The sequence below is a fragment of the Vombatus ursinus genome, unplaced genomic scaffold, assembly GCF_900497805.2.
Source record: "Vombatus ursinus unplaced genomic scaffold, bare-nosed wombat genome assembly UNPS02009173.1, whole genome shotgun sequence".
NCBI classification, from domain to species: Eukaryota; Metazoa; Chordata; class Mammalia; order Diprotodontia; family Vombatidae; genus Vombatus; species Vombatus ursinus.
Genome location: NW_020948951.1, coordinates 10,622,247 through 10,646,225, shown reverse-complemented (window position 1 = coordinate 10,646,225; position 23,979 = coordinate 10,622,247). Strand labels below are relative to the sequence as shown.

Here is a 23,979-nt window from a genome sequence, read left to right as displayed (position 1 = left end):
GATTGCCATTGTGATTTAAAAAAAATACTAATTACTGATATATTTTGGATGTCAAGTTATTATCTTCCACAACTACCATTGATACATTTCCCAATTCATTGTTCTTTTTTCTTTTTAATTACATTTTTTTAAAGATTTTTTTCTTTCATATGGGAAAGAACATCTATGTGGTTCCCATTAATTCTTTATTGAATTATTGATGATCTGCCTTTCATAATTGGGGTAAATGCTCTGCTCCACTTTCTTCCAGTTTTGTAGTTTATATAGTTTAATGTTCAACTCAATATATTTTTACCTTAAAGGAATATTATTCCTGAGGAAAGTTTTTATAATTTCATTTATAAATGACTTAAGTTCTAAGCATGGTTTATGGAGTTTCCAAGAATGTGAGAACTGAAAAGACCTTTAGAGATCCCCTAGTCCAACTCCATTTTACATATGAGGAAACTGAGGACAGCGAAAGGGAAGTGACTTGTCTAAAATAACAAAGGTGGTAGACCTTAGATTTAAATTTGAGTCTTCTGAGTCCAAATCTAGTGTTGTCTCTATTACAAAATGAGAGGTGACTATTCCCATTTTGCTAACTGTTGGGAGAATTTTCCCATGGGAGTTCTAGCTTCTCTTGGCAGAAGCTGAGGGTCACAACCTGTTGCGTGGCAAAAACAAGGAAGTCTCACAAGACCTCTCCTTTGCTGACATGCAGCTCCCACGGTTGACTTGGCTCTCCTCTCATTGGGAGAAAAGTCCTACTCATACCCCTGACACGAGGGCTGCAGGTGTCCAGCAGACTTGGTGATTGGCTATCACGTGGAGATTATGCTTTGATCAGGTGTTACTAGGGATATAAAAGAAAGCTACTAGCACTTAATGAATGGAGCTTCTGCCATCTTGCTGTCTCCCGCCTCATCAATGCACCTCTGGGTTAAGAGTATTGAGCTGGTCTCATGCTCACCACTGAAGTGGCTGCGTCAGCTAACTTTCCATATCTTTGTCCTTGCAGATATATCAGGTGTATGGGACCAGAAAACCAAACACACGTGTCAGAATTCCTCCTCCTGGGACTTTCTGAGAAGTCAGAGCAGCACCTTCCCCTCTTTGGGCTCTTCCTGGGCATGTACATGGTCACTGTGGTTGGGAACATTCTCATCATGCTGGCTATTGGCTCTGACTCCCACCTCCACACTCCCATGTACTTCTTTCTCTCCAATTTGTCCTTGGTGGATGTCTGTCTAGTTACTACCTTGGTCCCCAAGATGCTGATGAACCTTCTAACACACAATAAGGTCATTTCGTATACTGGTTGCTTTGCTCAGATGTACTTTTTCATTGTTTTTGCTTGTTCAGACAATTTGCTCCTCACTGTGATGGCCTATGACCGCTTTGTGGCCATTTGTCACCCTCTGCACTATGTCACCATGATGAGTCCACGGATTTGTGGCTTCCTGGTTCTAATGGCATGGACTATTAGTCTTCTAAACTCTGTTCTCCAAATTCTAATGGTGATGAGGTTGTCCTTCTGTACAGAACATGAGATTTCCCACTTTTTCTGTGATCTTGGTGAGGTTATGAAACTCTCTTGTTCTGATACCCTCATCAATGACATCTTAGTATATTTTGCAACTGGTCTGCTAGGTGTTCTCCCCTTCACAGGGATCCTTTTCTCTTATACTCAGATCTGTTCCTCAATATTGAGAGTACCATCAGCTAGAGGGAAATATAAAGCCTTTTCTACCTGTGGGTCTCACCTCTCTGTTGTTTTATTATTCTATGGCACAGGACTTGGAGTATATCTGAGTTCTTCAGTTACCCACTCCTCCTGGAAGATCTCAGTTGCCTCAGTGATGTATTCCGTAGTCACCCCCATGATGAACCCCTTCATCTATAGTCTGAGGAATAAGGACATGAAGGAAGCCCTAAGGAGGTTCACTAGTAGAACAGCTTCTTCTCAATGATTGAGCTTGGCCCTGACAATGTGGCATCGGTATCTGACGTCAAAAGTCTGGTGGTTAGAAACCTTGGATTCAAAGGGTGAAGCCCAGGACTAGCCAGGGTCCTACTTAACTGGCTATATGATCTCTTTACTATCACTCATAGAGTTCTTCATGGTGTCAATTTCTGGACTTTCTTACTGCATTCTAATTTTTCACAACCTACTTTGTCATAACATCCATTCTTTCTAAAGAAGTACTAGATTTAGTGTTAGGAGACCTTGGTTTGTGTTTTTAAGTAAGTCATTTATTTTCTCTGAGCCTCAGTCTTTTCATTTGCGGAATGGCCATTATAGAAGCTGTCTTGCCACAAGACAAATTCTGGTCTATGGATCAAATGAAACGATGTGTGAAAAAGCACACGAAAGTTGTAAAAATCCTATCAAATTTCAGGAAGAAAAAAAGAAATAAAACAGAGAGTCAGGATTTTGTTGCTATGTACAATCCTTCCATCCACTCAAATGTCCATTTTCCTATGCCTTAGTATGTGATCTTCATGTGTTACTCTGGCAAAAAATAAATCATTAACTTATTGCCAATCTTTTTCTTTTTAACTAAATGGTCCCTGGACAATAGTCTATCCTTAAGCATATTCTCAAAGCCTCAGCAGTGTGGCTCAAATCCTACCAGAGTTTATGTTTTTCTAGCAAAACCTTCAAGAGTCTAGTGTAATTGTCTATCATGATTGGACATTAGAACTATTTTTGTGAGCACATAAGGCATAAGGATTTGCTAGGAGGCAGCATTGCCTGGTGGACTGAGTACTGGACTTATCATCAGAAAGACACAGGTTCAAACTCTATTTCAGACCCTTATAAGCTGTGGAACCCAGAGCAAGTCACAGCCTAAGTTTCTTCATCTATAAAATAATAATAATAACAATAGCTAGCATTTATGTGGTACCTTAAGGGTTGCAAGGTACTTGAAATACACTGTTTCATATATTACTATAGAAATAATAACAACATCTACCTAATAGGGGTTTTATAAGGGTCAAATGAAATATCAGTAAAATGCTTTGCAAACCTTAAAGCATTATGTGAATATCATATATTATTATTAACATTAGTGATAATGATATCATTATCCTTAGATCTTTCTCTTTCACCTTAGAATCATGAAGTCATAGAATCTTAGTTCTGTAATATAGCCCTTTGTTGCCCCTTCTTATAATGTAATATATGTAACATACGTTAAAGATCCTCTATGTCAGCCTCCTACAGATAAAAGAGTCCTCTTTACAATATGTAAACTTTTAACTGTGTAGTCGTGGCAAGCACATAAGACTTTGAATAAGATTGTGATTTAAATCTGAACTCCACTATTCACTAGTTTAGTAACTGTGGTCAAGTTGCTTAACCCCTTTGCTTCATTTTCCTCATCTACAAAACCAGAAGGTTGGACTAGATGATCCATAAGCTTTCTTTTAGCTCTAAAGCCTACTTGTCCTTTTACAGTGATAAGGAACTCACTGCCTCATAAGGTAATATTGTTGGACATCTCAGACTGATATGTTCTCTGTGGAAGTAGACTACAAGAACTGTTAGCATTATTACAAAGGACTGAGTATCTTCCTTCCAGGATGCATGGAGAACACAGAGAATTATGCAGATACCTGAGTGTTAGATAGTGTTTGTCTTTCTGCCAAAAACAACTAATTTCCACCTATATTCAAAGTGTAGGTTGGTATGATTCATAGAAGAAAAGGAAAGGGGCCTCAAAGAATGTGTCTCTTCTCTCTTGTGTATTAGGGATAACAAAGTGTTCCCCTAAAAATGAAGGGGAAACAAAGGGCTATATAACTGTGCATATCCTTTAACCCAGCAACAGTATCACCAGGTCTGTAACCCAAAGAGATCAAAGTAAAAGTAAAAAGGACCATTTTTACAAGAATATATTTACAGTAGCTCTTTCTGTGGTGGCAAAGAATTGGAAATTGAGGGGATGCCCATCAGCTGGAGAATGGCCAAACAAGTTGTGGGCTTTTTTTTCAATCCTTTTCAATTTTTATTTTAGTCACTTATTAGCTTGATACATTGGCCCACATCATAAAGTGGGAATAATCCATTTGTAACATCAACCTTATACACTAATATGACAGAAAACTACTGTACTATGAGAAATGATCAGCAGGATGGTCTCAGAAAAACATGGGGAGACATATAAATTCATGCAAAGTAAAATGAACAGAATCAGGAGAACATTGTACATAGTAACAACAATATTGTAAGGATAATCAACTGTGAAAGACAACTACTCAGATCAAAACAGTTGTTCAAAACAACCCCAAAGGACCATGGCTAATGCAGAATTATGTTTTGCATGACTTAACATGTATAATCAATATCATATTGCTTGCCTTCTCAAGGAGGGGAAGGTGGGCAGGAGTGAGAGAGAGAATTTGAAACTCAAATTTTTTAAAATGGATGTTAAAATTTTTTTTACATGTAACTGGGAATTATTTAATGAAATTAGAAAAATATATTTCAAGAAATAAAATAAATAAAAAAAAGGGGGCAAGCTTCAGTTCCCAAAAGAGAAACTGAAAGAACCAGGGGGACAAACTGGAAGAGCCAAATTTCAAAACTCCCAGGTTAAAGAGAAAATATTGCAAGCAACAAGAAAAAAGCAATTTATATATTGTGGAAATACAGCCAGGATTTCACAAAACCTAATAGCTTCTACAGTAAAAGACCCTAGGTCTTGGAATTTTATATTTCAAAGAGCAAAAGAGCTGGAGTTGCATCCAAGAATAAGCCAACAAAGTTGAGTATTATCTTGAATTTTTAAAAAAATGGACATTTGACAAATTGAAAATTTTCAGGTATTTGTAACAAAAAAGACCAGAACTCAATGGAAAATTCAATATAAAAATCCAGAAGAAATATAAGGAAAACATTAAAGAATAATTAATTATAAGGCACTCATTAAGGTCAAACTATTTACTAATTAAATATATGAAAATGTTATCAGTATTCTTAAAACTGACATCATTACTAAGGTAGTTTGAAAGAAAGGTTGAGGTTGAGGTGTGTATGATGGGGTGAAAAACAAAATTGGGTAGGAAAAGGTAAAAGAGTGATTATATTATAAAAATGAGGCATGAAAGGAAGAACTAATACAGAGGAAGCAGATGGGGTGGAGGGCTGGTAATATTGGAACCTTTCTCTCATCTGAGTTGAAGACAAAACAATACATACATCTAGAAAGGTGTAGAAGTCTTCTGAACATGTAGAGAGGTAAGAAAACTGGGGAACAGGGTGGGGAAGGGACTTTTAGAGGGGTGTGGGGATTGGGATCTGGGTGGGTGGGGGAAGGGATGAGGGACTCAGAGGGGTGGGTGAAGTGGGGGGTTGCAGGGGGGGAGAAGATAAGCTAACAGATATAGGATAAAAATAAAAGCTGAGAAAGAAAATAGTAAAAATGAGATGGAGGCAAATTCACAAATAGAAATTATAACTTGGAATGTGAATAGGACATTTATAGTATCTCTTTTTGTGGTGACCAAGAACCAGACATTGCAAGGATCCCTATCAATTGGAAAATGGCTGAACAATTTGTGGTGTATGATTATGATGGAATACTACTGTGCTACAAGAAATGATGAGCTCAATAATCTTAGAAAAATATGGAACGACTTGCACAAAATAATGAAGAGCAAAATGAGCAGAATCAAGAGAACATTGTATACAGTAACAGCAATATTACTTTAAGAATGAGTTTGAGCAACTAAGTCATTTTGACTATTATAACTACACAAATTAAGAATAAAGGACCTATGAAGAGAGACACTATCTGCATCCAGAGAAAGAATTGATAAACAGAACTATGTATACATTAATTTTACACACCTATTTGTCTCTAATGCAGCCATCTCTAAGGCAGGGGGAGGGAGGGAAAAAAAGGGGAAAAAAAGAAATTTGCACAATAACTTTGTTGTATATTTGGAGGGAATAGCAAGTTGTACATGGTAGATTTGCAGTTTCGTGTGCAATCATCTTTTTTATTGTACTGTGTTATGGAAATGCTTGTTTTGTTCCATAAATTGAAAATAAAATAATTTTTTTTTGTAAAAATAGCCAGGGAAAATCCTGATTCATGTCACTATGTTGGATGGTAGGGGAAAGTATGAAAAGGAAAGAAATAATAGAAGGAAAAGCTAGATTCTGTGAAGAATAAGAAACTGTTTCTCCCACAAGATATGTATTTACAGGCATTGTTAGGTGAGGAGTTGTTCAGAGACAGTCAGGAGAAGAAGGGATAAATAAGCATGCTTAGTAATTACCTGTTAAGGGTACCAAGGTTTCTCAATGTCATAATAACAATGAAGACATCTTCTATATCCCTAAGGAATAGATCCAAAACATGAGAGAGAACTTCGCAAGATTTGTCAAAACCATCAATTTCTTTGCAGTACTGGAGACTCACTTTAACACAAATCTAATTGCTTGAAGGAATTAGTAAATAGTTGCTAAAAATTAGAGTATTGGATAAGAAACCAACGATATTAGGAGCACAAGTTATGTTGTAATTGCAGCTGCCGATTGTGAGCATGAATTTTGGAAGGGAAATGCAGATATTGGAGAGGAGCAGGAAATTAAGAAGATGTTGTCTGAGAATAGAATTTTAATTTCTGGATGAAGCAGAAAATGTAGAAATAAAGAGACTTTAGCCATTCATAGAAGGCACCTATCAATCTGTGTATTTACATGTACATGTGTAATATATGTGTACATATTACATATATGCATGTTTATTATGTATGTGTCTGTTTGTATTTACCTATCTTTGTATATTTTTTCTCCCTAGCATAATGTGAACTTTTTTTTTCTTTGCTTGGTATTTTTTTCCTTTTTTTCTTTTTTAAATACATTTTTATTGTTTTTTTTCACAGTTAATGGGTTTCTTTTATTTTTTTAACATGTGTTTTTAAAACTTTGGGTTAAAATTTTTCTCCCTTCCTCTCTCCCCACCCACCCTCATCGAAAAGGCAAGCATCTCGATACAGGTTATAGATGTGTAGTCATGCAAAACACTTCCATAGTAGTCCTGTTGTGAAAAACTAAGTTTACTTCCCTTCATCCTATCCTACCCCCCATTTATTCTATTCTCTCTTTTGACCCTGTCCCTCCTCAGAAGTATTTGCTTTTGATTATCCCCTCTCCAATCTGCCCTCCCCTCTATCAACCCCCTGCTCTTTTGTCCCCTTCCCCCCTTATTTTCCTGCAGGGTAAGATAGATTTCCATACACCATTGTGTATGTTATTCCCTCCTTAAGCCAAATTCTATGAGAATAAGATTCACTTATTCCCTCTCACCTTCTCCCATTTCCCCTCCACTCTAAAAGCCTTTTCTTGTCGGTTTCAAGTGAGATATTTTACCTCATTCTACTTCTCCCTTTCTCCTTCTCCCAGTATAATCCTCTCTCACCCCTTAATTTTATTTTCCAGATATCACTCCTTCATCTTCAACTCACCCTGTGCCCTCTATCTATCTATCTTTACATACATATAATTTTTTCCCTCCCACTACCCTAATACTGACAAAGGACTCATGAGTTACAAATATCATCTTTCCATGCAAGAATGTAAACAGTTCAACCTTAGTAAGTCTCTTATGATTTCTCTTTCCCGTTTACCTCTTCCATGTTTCACTTGAGTTTTGTATTTGAAGGTCAAATTTTCTATTCAGCTCTGGTCTTTTCCACAGGAATGCTTGAAAGCCCCCTACTTCATTGAATGACCATTGATTCTAGGTTGTAGTCCTATCTCCTTTGCCCTCTGAAATATCATAGTCCATGCCCTCCGGACCCTTAAAGTAGAAGCTGCTAAATCTTGTGTTATCCTGATTGTGTTTCCACAGTACTTGAATTGTTTCCTTCTGGCTGCTTGCAATGTCTTCTCCTTGACTTGGGAATTCTGGAATTTGGCTACAACATTCCTAGGAGTTTTCCTTTGGGGATCTCTTTCAGGAGGTGATTGGTGGATTCTTTCAATTTCTATTTTGCCCTCTGGTTCTAAAATATCAGGGCAGTTTTCCTTGATAATTTCTTGAAAGATGATGTCTAGGCTCTTTTTTTGATCATGGCTTTCAGATAGTCCAATAATTTTTAAGTTCTCTGTCCTGGATCTATTTTCCAGATCAGTTGTTTTTCCAATGAGATATTTCACATTCTCTTCTATTTTTTCATTCCTTTGGATTAGTGTTACAGTGCTTTGATTTCTCAAATTGTCACTAGCTTCCAATTTCTCCGTTCTAATTTTTAAGGAAGTATTTTCTTCAGTAAACTTTAGGACTTCCTTTTCCATTTGGCCAATTTTGCTTTTTGGGGCATTCTTCTCCTCATTGGCTTTTTGGACCTCTTTTGACATTTGGGTTAGGCTATTTTTTAAGGTGTTATTTTCTTCAGTATTTTTTTGGGTCTCCTTTAGTAAGCTGTTGACTTGTTTTTCATGATTTTCTTGCATCACTCTCAGTTTTTCCTCTACTTCTCTTACTTGCTTCTCAAAATCCTTTTTGAGCTCTTCCATGGCCTAGGACCAATTCATATTTTTCCTGGAGGCTTTGGATGTAGGAGTTTTGGCTTTGTTGTCTTCTTCTGGTTGTATGTTTTGATCTCCTTTGTCATTAAAGTAAGATAATATAGTCTGACTCTTTTTGTGCTGCTTGCTCATGATCTCAGCCAATTACTTGAGTTATAAACTCTTTGTTAAGGTAGGAGTCTGTTTCCAGTGTGGAGAATGTACTGTCCCAAGCTTCAGGAGTTTTGTACAGCTGTTTTCAGAGATACTTCTAGGGACCTGTAAATTTTCAGTTCTTCCAAGGTGCTATGATCAAGGGCAAGGTGTTTACTCCTTTCCTGGCCTGCGCTCTGGTTTATGAGCACTCTTTTCTGTCTTGGAACTATGAGGAGGGTTTCCTCTCCACAGCCACCACAAGCTCCACCGCTCCTCCTTCCTCCTTGCCCCAGGACTGCCACCCAGAACTGTGTCCCAGATCCAAACACAAGCAAAGTAAGAGAATCCTGCACCAGCAGAGAGATCCCTGCAATTCCCCTCTGATCAGTCACTCAATTCCCCCTCAGTCTGTGAGCTGGAGCTCACAGCTGCTGCCCCCGCCGAGCTCAGGAGCTGGAGCTAAGACCAACAGCTTCTCTCTCTCCCCACTGACACAGACTTTTCCCACTGACCTAAGTTGTCTTTGGTGTTCATAGATTGAGAAGTCTGGAAACTGCCACAACTGCCTGTGATTCCATCCTCTGAGGCCTGCTCCAGGTTCGCTGCAGCCTGCACGCCCATGCCAAACTGCGCTCCTCTCCCCACCCCGTGTGATATACCTTTCTGATCAACCATCCAGGTTGTCTTTGGCTGGAAATTTGTTCCACTCTGTCTTTTTGTGGATTCTGCCATTTTAGAATTTGTTTAGAGCCATTTTTATAGGTATTTGGAGGGATTTGGGGGACAGCTCCAGCAAGTCACTGCTTTTACTCCGCCATCTTGGTTCCACCCCACAATGTGAACTCTTAAGGAGAGAAATTGTTTTATTTTGTTTTATTTTGTTTGTCTTTGTATCCACAGCACCTAGAAAAGTGCCTTGCACATAATTTGGCCTTAATAAATGCTGGTTCAATTGAATTTCTTTGAAATCATAAGAAATGCATTTTCCTGAAAATTTTGAAATTCAATCAAGTGGACTTTAAAGTGAAAAATAAGGGGGAGGGAGGAAATTATGTATACATGTTCACCAACCTAGATACAATAAAGAGCATCTACATGTAGGAAGAAGAGTAGCAGAAACCTCCAGAATTTCACAAGAATCCAAGTTTAGCAGTAATTGAGAGTGGGAATTGTTTGGCTAAGGAGTAAAATAAGGTGCTCTCTCTCTCTTTCTCTCTCTCTCTCTTTCTCTCTCTCTCTCTCTCTCTCCCTCTCTCCTCTCTTTGTTTGTATGTCTCTGCCTCTTTCACCTTTTTGGGAGCAGAACCATTCAATTCCTCCCTTCATGTGTCTCCACAGGAGTGACCTTTCCCCACAGGAACTGCCCTCTGCTTTCTCCCTATGAGAAAGGGGGAAGAGTAATACTCTTTAAATCTGCTCAGAGAGGAAAAGAGAAATGGAGATTTACTCAAAGCCAACAGTGTCAGAACAGCAGAAAAGAGTGAAGGCTTTTATTGATGACCAAAGCTCCTTCCTGCCAGAAGACCATGGTTTAGCTCTACCTGGATCAGCCTTTTAACTTCCTTTTGTGTGATGTCTTCCCTCATGAGATTGTCAGCTCCTTGAGAGCAAGGTCTGCCTTTCTTTTTCAGTTTCATATTTGTTTCTCCAGCACTTAGCACAGTGCCTGGCACATAGCAGACACTTAACAAATGCTTATTGACAGACTGATTGATTCAGTGTCTAGGTACACGTTTACTCGGGCTTCTCTGCTTTGGGAGAGCCTAAAAATAAAGTTTCAATAAAATATCCTTGATTTGTTTCAATCCTTCAGCCAGGGAACCTCCTGGGGATTTAGAAGTTCTCTCTCGCATGCTCTTCTCCTATGTCCCAACCCTAATCTCTCAGTTACTTTTCATCAACCCTAAGGTTGATGAACAAAGTGAACAGTAAACAATATCTTAAAGAAACCATTTTCTTTGGAAAGTGAACAAACTCTTAACAGATATAAGGATTAGGAAAAACAACAATTATTCTCACAACTGAGAGAATGGCAGAAGCAGAAGAGAAACAGGACTAAAACAGGGATTACCAGCTCTATTCTCAGTTGTATAATGAGTACAGCTGCCTTCAAAATCTCTGTCTAGCATTCTTCAGTTCCAATCAAACAGTATCTGTTGTTTGGATTAAGTTTCATGCTGAGCATTTTCAGTCATGGCCCAGACATGCAGGCTGTGGCAGAGGACAGATGGAATCTCCTCCTCACACCATCACAGCTGCAAGCTTTCTATTGCGATGCACCCCTCATTTTGTTTCTACATTTTCTAATATCATTGCCTCATGTGAGACAATTCTTGCTGGTTTCCCCTTAGGGAGAAGAAAAGATGAGATTTCAGTTTCTCCAAGGCTCAAGTAGCTAAGCATTCTGGGGACATTCCTCCCAAGGATGAGAAATTCTGCAGTCCCTTGCAAAATCAACCTTCATCTGCTTTTTATGTGCAATTATACTTCACATCATCAAAAGAAAAATCAGCACCTACAGAACAAAGATGATTAGGCCAGTATTTGAGGCAATCAGGGTGCCATTCACAGCAAATTTAAAAAACAATATATGCAATAGACATAGCATGGGATAAAATATTCCTGAAAAGATAGCTTCACTACCAAATTACACATAGGATAACATACTGCCTGTATTCATAAAAGCAGTACATGTATATCTTTAAAATTAGCAAATATGTATAACAGCAAAGCAAAAGTCAAGAAATAATACTATCAGTAGGCCTACAGAATAATAAAATATGCAAAGTCAGATATGAATATGCAAATAACTAATAAAATATTCAACATACTTATAAATAAAAATAATCAACAGACCTATGTAAGTACTACATGTGTGTGATAGTAATATAGAAACAAATAAATGTGAACAAGAATATAAAAACCCTTTTTTCCCCTCCGAACCCCCATCCTTCCTCCAAACTTCCCTCTTACTGTGAAGTACTCTATTATCTTCCTTGTCACCAGGCTCAAAACCTAAGTGTCGTACTTGACTCCTCCTGTCTATCACCACTCCTCTCCTCTTTTACAACCAATTTTGTCTTTTCTACTTTGCTAACATTTCTCCTCTATGTCCCTTTCCTCTGACAGTCACAATCTCATGCCTGAACTATTAGCCTTCTGGTAGGTCTTCCTGCCTCAAGTCTCATCCTGCTTATCTACTCCTCCTTCAGTTACCAAAATGTTCTTTATAAAGCATAGGTTTTAATTCCAAAAGACTCATGATGAAAAATGCTATCCACATCCAGGGAAAGAACTGATGGAGTCTGAATACAGTTCAAAGAATACTATTTTCTCTTTATTTATTTTGTGTTTTTTTTTCCTTTTGCAGACTGTAATTTTTTTTTGCAACCTGTTATTTCTTTCACAACATGATTAATATGGAAATAAGTTTTACATTGCCCATATATAACCTATATAAAATTGATCACCCTTTTAGAGAGGGGTAGGTTAAGGAGGGAGGAAGAAAATTTATAAATTCATTTTATAAAGAATGAATGTTAAAATTGTCTTTACATGTAATTAGAAAAAGTAAAGTACTATCAGTTGGTAAAAAGAATAAAAATAAATAAAGCATAAGTCTTAACCCTTTAATAAACTCTAGTAGTTCCATATTCTCTCTGGGATCTAGTCTAAAATCCTCTTTGGCTTTTAAAGTCATTTGTAACATAGCCTCTTCCTACCTTTCCAGTCATCTTACATCTTATTCCCTTCAAACATCCACTGTAATCCATGGTCACTGACTTCCCTGATGTTCTTCGCACAATATCCTCCATCTCCCTACTTTGAGCATTTTTATTGGCTGCCCTTCCCCCATACCTGGAATTCTTTTCCTGCTCATCTCTGATTCTTGCATGCTCTGGTTTCCTTCAAATCTCATCTAATATTCCATCTCTGCAAAATGCCTTTCCCAAGCTCCCTTCATGCTGGGGCCTTCCCTCTGTGATTATCTCCATTTTACCCTATGTGTATTGTTTGTGTACAAACAATAAATTAAATTAAATTAAACTGTGTGCTACTTGAGATCAGGTTCTGGTTTTGTTTGTTTTTTTTTTTATTTTCTTTGTATCCCCAGCACTTAGCTCAGTGTCTAACACATAGTAAGTGCTTAATAAATGTTTTTTTTACTTGACTTGACAAACAGAAACATATCCCAAACATGCAGTAATTGGCATGTGCATCAATAAGCATATGCAATTACATGCAAAATATGCATTATATGGATAAACATTATTATTGTTATATAATCATTCCTCTAATTTCCTGTGTAATACTGTAAATTGTCTGGTCATTGTCTGAATAAGACCTAGCTCTCCTGTGACCTACTCGTGTATCTTCATGCCAGCTAGAACAGAGACTAGTCTGGGTAAGAGAGACACTTTCCACAAGTTTGATCTTCCTGAGGCTTCCAGAAGTGGATTGAGTTCAGCATGTAGAAGGCAGACAACCTGACACTCCAAAGGGAGAATTTCTGGATAGGCAAGAAAATAAATTTCTTCTTCGCCCCAGGAGGTGGTAGAAAAATTAGTCCACTGTTGAGTCTATGCTGACCAAGTGCCACACTCAAGGCAGGCAGATCACCTAACTGAATCACCAAGGTGCCCTTTGGGAGAGACAAGAAGTGCCATGTGCCAGGTGAGTCAAACCACCACCAGCACCTTGATCACCACCTTCCCTCAGACCTTAATGGAGAATTCCCAAGACCCTGTAGCCAAGAGGTCTAGGAAGAATGGTGCTTGCAACACCATCAGCCCTGCTTCCAACGTGGCCCCAACCACCATCATTGAAGAAGCAATTCCTGGGAAACAGAGAACCCTCTATCCTCAACACTGCCTAAACCAACTGTTGACCAACTGCACCAATTAGCAGGTAAGCCTAAGCGCCCCAAGAATAGCACTGCTTTCAAGATTATTGCTTCTCCTTCCATCCCAGTCCCTAAAGCCATCTTCCAGGGGAGTAATCCTTGTGGAGAAGGGGCCAGCCATCTTTACCAAATGCTGAACAACTGCAGCCGGGAGAATAGGCAATCCAGCCCGGCTGAAATAACAATGCATCCTGAGAGAGAGCAGCAAGTGCCCAGGTAGGCCATACCACTACCACCACCACCACCACCACCAGCACCTGGGAATACAAATGCAAGTACAACCACCACCACCACCACCAGCAGCAGCAGCAGCACCTGGGAATACAAATGCAAGTACCACCACCACCACCATCTTCCCCAAGATTGCACTGAAGATATTCTAGAACCCTGAGGCCAACAGCATTGGGAATAATATCCCTCCACTGCTTCCAACATGGCCCTTTCAGTCATCAATCAGGGATGATGTGGAGATACAGCCTAGCAACTACTTCTGAACATGCTGCAGGCCTAACTTCCTTTACACCTAGAAAAGAAAGTTCTCCCCACCCAAATCCTTAGTATTGTCAAATGGCTCAATATCAGAAACAAACATGGTCATCAATGGAAATGACATTAAAGAAGAAACATTCCTTTCGTCTTTGCCACTATACCCTAAGGACCAGGAGGCCTTTTCATCTATCATGAAGCTGAAACCTGCCTGTGTTATTTCCCCTTATTAGAATGTGGACTCCGTGAGTGCAAAGATCTGGGGTTCAGGAACCTGTTGCTTCGAGGCCACATGTGGCCCTTTAGGTCCTCAAGTGCAGCCCCTTGACTGAATCCAAACAAATTGTTTTGTAAAGTTTGGATTCAGTTAAGGGGCTGCATTTGAGGACCTAGAGGGCCACATGTGGCCTTGAAGCCACAGATTCCCCATCCCTGGCAAAAACCATCATGTTTTCTATTTTTATCCCTAGTATTCAGCACAGTGCTTTGTACATAGTAAGAACTTAATAAATGCTGTTTCACTCATTTATCTATTCATAGACTGGAATTAGAGATGACTCATTCAGGGCGATATTTTAGAAACAGGTTGAGGCGATTGTTTTGTCTAAGCCAAAGGAACATAAAATGCCAGTAGCCGATTGGAAGCCCTTAGCTGACCTCATAGTCAGTCCAGTATTGATATAGTAAGTATTAATACTATTACTTCTAGACTTAAACAGAGGACTCAATAAGTGTTGGGTTCAAATCCTGCCTCAGACCATTTCTTGTCACCTGGGCAAGTCACAATCTCCCAGATTCTCAGTTTCCTTATCCATAGAATAAATCAATCAGTTAACAAAGACTTATTAAACATCTGTCAATAACTGTGCTAGGCACTAAAGGTACAGAGACAAAAATGAAACAGATCCTGCCTTTAAGGGGCTTATAACATAGACAGAAGAGACACATGTACATATATGGGCATATACAAAATACATAAAGGGTCAACGAGCATTTATTGAGTGCTTATTATGTGCCAGGCACAATGCTAAGTGCTAAGGATAAGAATAAAGGCAAAATCACAGATCTTGTTCTCAATGAGTTCACATTCTAATGGGTGAAACAAAACACAAAGAAGTAGGTACATGCAAGATATATACAGTAGAGGGGATGCCCATCAATTGGGGAATGGCTGAACAAATTATGGTATATGAATGTAATATAATACTATTGTGCTATGAGAAATGATGAGCAGGCGAATTTCAGAAAAACCTGGAAAGACTTACATGAACTGATACTGAGTGAAATGAGCAGAACCAAGAGAATATTTTACACAGTAACAGCAACTTTGTGCTATGACCAACTTTGATGGACTTAGCTCTTTTCAGCAATACAAGGATCTAAGACAATTCCAAAAAACTCATAATGGAAAATGCCATCTACTTCCAGAGAAAGAACTGATGGAGTCTGAATGCAGATTGTTTTTTCTTTCTCATAGTTTTTCCCTTTTGTTCTGATTCTTCTTTCACAACATGGCTAAAGCAGAAATATGTTTAATATGACTGAACAAGTATAACCTATATCAGATTGCTTGCTCTCTAGGGGAGGTGGAAGGGGAGGAAGGCAGAAAAAAAATTTGGAACTCAAAATCTTATAAAAGTGAACATTGAAAATTATCATTACATGTAACTGGAAAAAATGAAATACTATTAAGTAGGAAAAAATAAAGAACATTCATCATCAAAAAAAATACTTTTCCCAGTAGACAAATGGTTAAGGGATATGAAATTTTTTGGAAGGAGAAATAGAATCGATCAATAGCCTTCTCACAACTATTTATAATCACTAATAATTAAAGAAATAGAAACTAAAACAATAAAAAGATATGTACAGTATAAATGGAAGGTCATCTCAATGGAAAGGCACTGGCAAGGGAGAGGAGGTAGATCACAAAAAAAGTCTCCTGCAGAAGATGAGATTTGAGATGAGCTTTGAAGGAAGCCAGGGAATCCAGGACGTAGAGGTGAAGGAGATCATTCCAAGCATGGGGATAGACAATGCAAAGATACAGAGTCAGGAGATGGACTGGTTGGGTGTAAAGAAAAACAAGGAAGACAGTGTACCTGGATCATAGAGGACATGATGGATAGCAAAGTACAAGAAGACTGGAAAGATAAGATGGGGGCAGGTTGTCAATGACTTTAAGCTTTTATATTTGATTTTGAAGCAACTGGAGCTCCTTAAACAAGGGAAGGAGATGACATGATCAGACCTATGCCTTAGGAAAATCACTTTGGCAGCTGAGCAAAGGATGGGTTGGAGTGGGTAGAGGCTTGAGATAAGGAGAATAATTAGGAAGCTCTTGCAAAAGCTCAGGTGGGAGATGATGAAGACTTGGACTAGGGAGGAGGTTGTGTGAGTGAAAAGAAGAGACTGTATACCAGATATGCAATGAAGGTAAAAATGACAAGATTTGACATTAGACTGCATATGTGGGGTGAGTGTGAATGAGAAGTGGAGAATGACACTGAAGTTGTCACCCTAGGTGACTGTGAGGATGTCAATGCCCTTAAAAATAATAGGAAAGTTGGAAAGAGGATAGGATTTAAGGGGGAAAATAATGAGTTCTGTTTGGGGCATATTGAGTTTGAGATGCTTATGGGCTAACCGACTGGAGGTGATTTTAAGAAGTCACTAGCAGCTTGAGGATCATACAGAACAGATGTGTCAAAATCTTGGCCCTATAACTCCAGCAAAATTGTCCGGTAAGCCCCCACCAGACTAAAACTGTAATTAGGAAATGTTTGCCAAAATAAATAAAAATACAAATAGAACATAAATAATGTTAATTTGTGGTTTTCTAAGTCAATATGTATCAGTTTCTGTTTGAGTTTGACATCATTGAAGAAAAATTCTGTTCGAACTAAACACTGAAGAAAGCCCAAGGTTCTGATAGGCAATGAAAGTGCATGTAGGGCATGGGAGACAGTCAGTCCAAAGGAATGGAAATGGGGAATGCACTGTCCTGTAGGAGAAGCAATGAGAAATCCAGTTAGGCTAGAATGATAGCAGTGAAGGGGAAAAGTTAATATTTGATCCCTGAAGTTACAGGAAGCCACTGGAATCTGATGAGCAACACTATATATATTCTGAAATTCTGAGAGTCTATGAAAGCCGCCTATTAAGCCAAGTGTCTATCTCTGGAACACTAATTTCAGTGTTGTGTAGGTCAGGTCCTCTTCATTTGTGCTCCTGGATAGTTGTGACCTCTCCTGTTTACCTTCTCAGATCTGAAACATAAGTGTGATGTCATTTTCTTAGGAGCAAGCCCCATAATTATCTCAATTGCCTCCAGGATTAAATTGGATATGTGTATGCTTGTGCTACAACTCGTGAGCCCCACATAGATATGCTCCCCACCATATTTGCTAGTTGATTCATGAGTTGATTTCAATTAGTCAGCTAGACTTAATTATAAATGCGCAGAAGAGTTTACTACTTAAATATGTACTTACCTGTATTTTAAGAATTAGTTTACTTAGCAAACTACTTAGTGCAAAAGACCTTAAGGAAAAGAATTATCAGACTTCTAACCCTGAGTATTCAAGAAGATTGGAGGGGAAGGTTAACCACTTCAGTGAAACAAAGGTTTCAAGAAGTCCAGACGCCTGGAGCTGTGAACTCAGAAGTTCTCTGAGTTTGATATGAAAATGTCTTGGATTTAGAATTATAAAATAATACTCACTTTACTGCATCATGCCTGGACAACCTAGGAGGGGATATATTTTAGCAGAAGATGATTTGTCAAGAGTTACATAGAAATTTATGAATTTGTGCAATGGCATAAGCATATGTCTGTGAGAAGAAACTGAATCTTGCTTTCAAGCAAAAAGAGCCTAATTAGAGAGAATCATTAAAGCCTCAATTTAACTCATTATGGATTTGGTACAGATTAAAGTGGGAGAAAACGAGCTTCAATATGATTCTAAATTAGAGCTATTTCATCATTGCTTGGAACTTAAATGTGTGTCACTGGTATATTACATATATACAGTTTCATTTTTTTCCCTCTGTGATGTGTTTCTAGATCCATCCATTATGGACCATTTCATGGGGAACCCTAACAATAAGTAACTTGGGTTCTTGCACTCTGATTTCATTCACTGAGGCCATTTCCCCCTTTCTTTAGAGTGACGAGAGAGAAGTCTTTGGGTTCTTCTGTTGTTCTCTCTCTCCCTATTGCCACTGTTTCCTGTATCCAATGTGATGTTCCTAAAGCACAGGTATGTCCATGTTGCTCACCTACTTAATCAAATCCAGTGGCTCCCTAGTGCCTCTAGAATCAAATATAAATTCCTATGGTTATATTTTAAAGTCTTTCACAGTCTTGCTGCTATACTATCTTTTCAGCCTCATAAGAGGTTACAAACCCTCTTGCACTCTAAGATGCAGCGTCTCCCTTCTCCATGACTTTGCATTGGTTGACCCTCACTACCAGCTATACTCTGTCCTCATATCTGACTCATAAAAGCCCTCTCTTCCTGTAGAATGCATCTCAAGGACAACCTTCTACATAAAGCCCTTCCTGATAGTGCCCCCTCAACCTACTTTGTATTTAACTATTTTATGTTTATAAATATATTACATATATTTATTCTCCTTATATTTATATTGCACACACACACATCCAACCCCCCACCCTCAACCCTTGACTCCCTGAACTACTTCTCTACCACCTCTGCTCCAGTGGCCTCCTGCTATTTATTATCCCCATTTTACAGATGAGAAAACTGAGGCAGATCGCTTTGTGGCTATTTGTCACCCTCTGCGCTATGCAACCATCATGAGCCTGCAGCTCTGTGGTCAGTGCTCCAACCCATCCTTTGCTCAGCTGCCAAAGTGATTTTCCTAAGGCATAGGTCTGATCATGTCATCTCCTTCCCTTGTTTAAGGAGCTCCAGTTGCTTCAAAATCAAATATAAAAGCTTAAAGTCATTGACAACCTGCCCCCATCTTATCTTTCCAGTCTTCTTGTACTTTGCTATCCATCATGTCCTCTATGATCCAGGTACACTGTCTTCCTTGTTTTTCTTTACACCCAACCAGTCCATCTCCTGACTCTGTATCTTTGCATTGTCTATCCCCATGCTTGGAATGATCTCCTTCACCTCTACGTCCTGGATTCCCTGGCTTCCTTCAAAGCTCATCTCAAATCTCATCTTCTGCAGGAGACTTTTTTTGTGATCTACCTCCTCTCCCTTGCCAGTGCCTTTCCATTGTCATATCATTTTCATATCTTTTTCATATCATGAGGTTAAGTGACTTTCCCAGGATCTCACATCTAGTAAATGTCTGAGGTCAGATTTGAATTCAGCTTTTCCTGACTCCAGGTTTATCTTGAAGCCTTGATTTCTTTCGATGCTTAATTCCTACAAGAAGCCTTCTCTCTTTCCACTAGCTCCTTGTGCTCTTTTACTCTTTGATTTATCTATCTGTATAAAAGTGAATTCACTAAAAAGAATAGGAGATCTTTTTTTTGTTGTTTTTGTCTTTGAATCCCCGAGACTGAATACAGTGCCTTGTGCATTATAGAAATTAGGTGGCACAGTAGATAGAATACTACACCCAGAGTCAGGAAGACCTGAGTTCAAATGCAACCTCAGACACTTGCTAGTATCCTGGATGAGTACCTTAACTTCTGTCTGCCTCAATTTTCTCATCTGTAAAATGAGGATAATAAAAGCACCTGCCTTCCAGGGATATTCTGCAAATAAAATGAGATAATATTTGTAAAAACTCTATATAAATCCTTGCTATTATTATTTTTGTTAAATTTCTTATATTAAAGTTCACAAAACAATTTCACATACACTATATCATGCAATGCACAGGAAAAAAAGACACTGTGAGGGAGGCAGGAGAGGTGAGAGGTACTAAAATGTCCATTTTTAAAAAATAAAGAAATTGTGGCTCATGAAACTCATGTGATTTGTGCAAGGGAACACAGTGAATTCAGGAGTAGATCACAGATCTTCTGATCTCATGTCCGAAGCATCTTTGTAGTTAGCAGGTTGTCTGACAGGGAAGGATTTGAACTGGAAGTCAGTGTCATAGCAGCTCCAAAAATAGAGGTCAAGAAGCAGTTCATGTAATCTACAATCAGAGATAGACAATAAGGCCAGAAAGATATGACCCTGGAGAGTCTTGGGCCTCGTGTTGGCAAGCCAAGATTTCTGACAGCCAGGCTTTGGGTTCCAGTTACCACATTCCAAGGCTCAGGGTTATGCCCCATCATTAGGAGAAGGTTGGTCTGCTCATGAGTCTCTTCAAGGCACCCTTTATGTCTTTGTTCCTCAGACTATAGATGAAGGGGTTCAACATTGGGGTGATCACAGCATATATCACTGAGGCAACTGTGCTCTTCCAGGAGGAGTGGGTAGCCGAGGAGCTCAGGTACACCCCAAAAACTGTGCCATAAAATAATGCAACAACACACAGGTGAGACCCACAGGTGGAAAACGCTTTATACTTTCCTCCAGGTGATGGGACTCTCAATATGGAAGAACAAATCTTAGTGTAAGAGAAAAGGATCCCTGTGAGAGGAAGAACAGCCAGCAGGCCAGTTGTAAAATAAACCAAAATGTTATTGACAAGGGCATCAGTACAAGATAGCTTCAGAACTTGAGGAATATCACAGAAGAAGAATGGGAGATCACGGTCTTTACAGAAGGAGAGCTGCATTGCCATCAGACTCTGAATGAGGCAGTCTAGAAGACTGATAGTCCAAGACAATAGAACTAGCAGACCACAGAGCTGCGGGCTCATGATGGTTGCATAGCACAGAGGGTGACAAATAGCCACAAAGCGATCATAGGCCATCAGAGCGAGGAGGAAGTTGTCCATGCAAGCAAAGACTGAGAAGAAATACATCTGGGTGAGGCAGCCAGCATAGGGGATGGCTTCACTGTTGGTCAGGATATTCACAAGCAACTTGGGGACTGTGCTGGATACTAGACAGAGATCCACAAAAGACAGGTTGGAAAGGAAGAAGTACATGGGGGTGTGGAGGTGAGAATCAGCTCCAATGGCCAACATAATGAGAAAGTTCCCAACCACAGTGACCATATACATGCCTAGGAATAGCCCAAAAATAAACAGCTGCTGCTCTTGCTTTATGGGAAATTTGAAGAAGAATTCTGAGATGCTTGTTTTATTTCCTGGTTCCATTTAACTGATTTAACTGTCAGATAAGAATAGGAATAGATAATGAAATTAAAATACCCATTGCAGAGTCACAGAATTTGCAGCAGAAGAGACTTTTAGTGGCCAACCAATCCAACCCATAAATCAAAAGAATTTCAGTGGCCTTGACCCCCAAGGTCATGGTTTTCTGGGCCCAATCACTTGTAGGGTCTGTGCTGCTGACTCATCTCCATAGAATTTTCTCTACCATGCCATAGAAACCTCTTCATCCTGGAAACTCACTTCATGCCTGGACTACTTCTTACATTGGAAGTGCCCTCGCTTGTCCCTGTAGCCTCTCCTTCTGATTGGCTGGCTCCTCCCAGAATTTCCATTACGGAGGAGGCCCAGGCCAAGCATGTCTTCATTCCCCTCAGGCTGCCCTGCTGACCCATCTCCACAAGTATTTCTCTACCATACGTCTAAGCTAGGTACCTTCACCACCCCTCCCAGTGCTTTTCAGCCCCCTTTTATGTATTGTCTCCTGCTATTGGAATATAAATTCCTTGACAGCAGAGATTTATCTTTATCTCTGCTTGTATTTTTATTCTGAGTGTCTGGCATATAGTAGATGCTGACTTGACTATAGCATGTCCAAAAAGAAGTTGTCCATTCCCTACGTAAAGACCTCTGCGAACAGACACCCGCCACCTCTCCAGGCAGCCCATTCCACTTGTGGACTGCTCTCATTGACGGTCTTATTTTGTCTCCTTGAGACTAAAATGGCTCCTTTGCTATATCCACCCATTGCCCCTGCTTCTGTGCCCTAGGACAAACAGGACAAATTGAATCTGTGCTTCTCCTGACAACCCTCTAAATACATGGAGACAACTTCAGACTGCTCATTTAATACAATGACTCCAGGGCTTGATTTTAGAAGACCTGTACTTGAATCTCAGCTCCAACATTTACTACCTGTGTGACTTTGGCCGAGTCATTTCTCATATCTATGTTTTGATATCTGTAAAGGTGGCTTCCTATTCTCACATTCTACAAAACCCTGCCAAGCACATTTAGAACTTAAGCAACATAAATTAAAATACAAAAACTGCTCTCAGGATCAGCCTATAGATGTGGGTTGAAAGCCAGTTGTACCTGAGCTGCTAGAGCACTCCACAGTGAGAGTATATTTACGATAAGACAGTGGGGTGTACAGAATTAATTCTGCAATGGGTCCATTCCCAGACTGTGGAGCAAGAAGCAAGCAGCATTATCACAAGGGGAAAAGCAGGCAGGGGCCAGAGGAAGAAGACGAGTCCAAGACCTTGAGATCAATGACAGAAATGCTTCAATTTGGGGTGCAAGCAATGCAGCAAGGCAAAGAGGGACTACTGCCGAGACAAAGTCCAAGAAGCCAGATGTCTAACAGCGCATCTCACACAAGAGGAACATAACGCCCTCCATGACATTTTTCAGAGGGTAGAATGAAGGTCAATGTGTGGAAGTTGCAGGAAGGAAGGTGTACAAATACCTTGGCAACTATTAGTTCTATCCAGAAACTGAATGGGCTTCCTGAGGTGGGGTGGGTTTCACATCACTAGAGGTCTTCAAAAAGAGATTAGATGCCTCATGTAAATGGCAACATCAGTCACCAAATCTCCTAGCTTTGAAACACTGATCGAACCATTCCTTCACTCTCACCTTTATCCATCCAATAAGTTGCCAAATCCTTTTGGTTGTCTGTAACATTCTAACATTCACCTCTTCTTCTAATCCTATTTTCATCATCCTAGTACAAGCTTTCACTACCAGCTGTAAGCCCTCTTGCAATAACCTATTAACAATTCTTCACAGCTGCAGACTTTACATACCCCAATCTGTCCTTTACATGCTGCCAGATTTATTTTCCTTAGGCATAGATCTGACTATAGCCCTCCTCTACTCAATGACCTTCAGTGGCTTTCTATTACCTATCAAATAAAAGATGACTTCCTCAGACTACCAGTCAAGGGTCTTCAAAACCTGGCATTATCTTACCTTTTCCCTTTTTGCAGGTGAGGAAACTGAGTCTGAGAAATGGTAAGTGACTTATCTAGAGTTACTCAGCTAACAAGTGTCAGAGTCAATCAGTCAGTCATCCAACAAGCATTTATTATGTACTTACTAATTAAGTTTCAGGGATAGGGATTCAAAGAAAAACAAAAACCGTCTCTAAGTATATGGAAAATATATGCAAAATAGATAAGCGATAATTTGAAAAGGTAAGGCACTGAAGTAGAGAAATAGTGGGAAAGTCCATCTGCAAAAAGTAGGATTTGAGCTAAATCTTGAAGGAAGCCAGGGAAACTGAAATGGAAGTGAGATGATGGAGCATTCCAGGAATGGAGTGGGGGGAGGGCAGCTAATGTAAAGACAGAGAGAGGAAGTAGAGTGCCGTGTTTAAGGAACAAGTAGGCAAGTATAACTAGAATATAGAGTATGCAGAGAGAAGGAAAGTATAAGTAGACTGGAAAGGTATAAAAAAGCCAATTTAAACATCAAAGGACTCTTTTTTTATTCTAGTGGAAATAGGGAGCCAATAACATTCATTGAGAGGTGGAGTGATATAGTCAGACTTATGATTTAGAAAAACTGTCTTGGCAGCTGAATGAAGGATAGCTTGGAGTGGAAAGAGACATGAGGCAGGGAAACTAAATACATACACATACATACATACGCACACACACACACACACACACACACACACACACACACACACACACAC

General features: G+C 39.3%; 2 protein-coding genes across 2 annotated transcripts in view; one reads left to right on the top strand and one right to left on the bottom strand.

Annotated features, from left to right (window-relative positions):
• The first annotated feature begins 1,013 nt into the window (after nt 1–1,013).
• LOC114035096 (olfactory receptor 7D4-like) overlaps nt 1,014–23,979 on the top strand; it is a 62,624-nt gene continuing 39,658 nt past the window's right edge. Inside the window, exon 1 of the mRNA XM_027851070.1 lies at nt 1,014–1,507. Coding sequence (XP_027706871.1) covers nt 1,014–1,507 — 494 coding nt within the window. The remainder of the gene's footprint in view (nt 1,508–23,979) is intronic.
• LOC114035099 (olfactory receptor 7C1-like) lies at nt 20,328–21,260 on the bottom strand. The gene has a single exon (XM_027851074.1). It carries the CDS (start codon nt 21,258–21,260, stop codon nt 20,328–20,330), a length of 933 nt encoding a protein of 310 aa, XP_027706875.1.

Bases quoted from the DNA above. Each gene is read 5' to 3' on its own strand.
- LOC114035099 (XM_027851074.1), bottom strand. From the start codon at position 21,260: ATGGAACCAGGAAATAAAACAAGCATCTCAGAATTCTTCTTCAAATTT.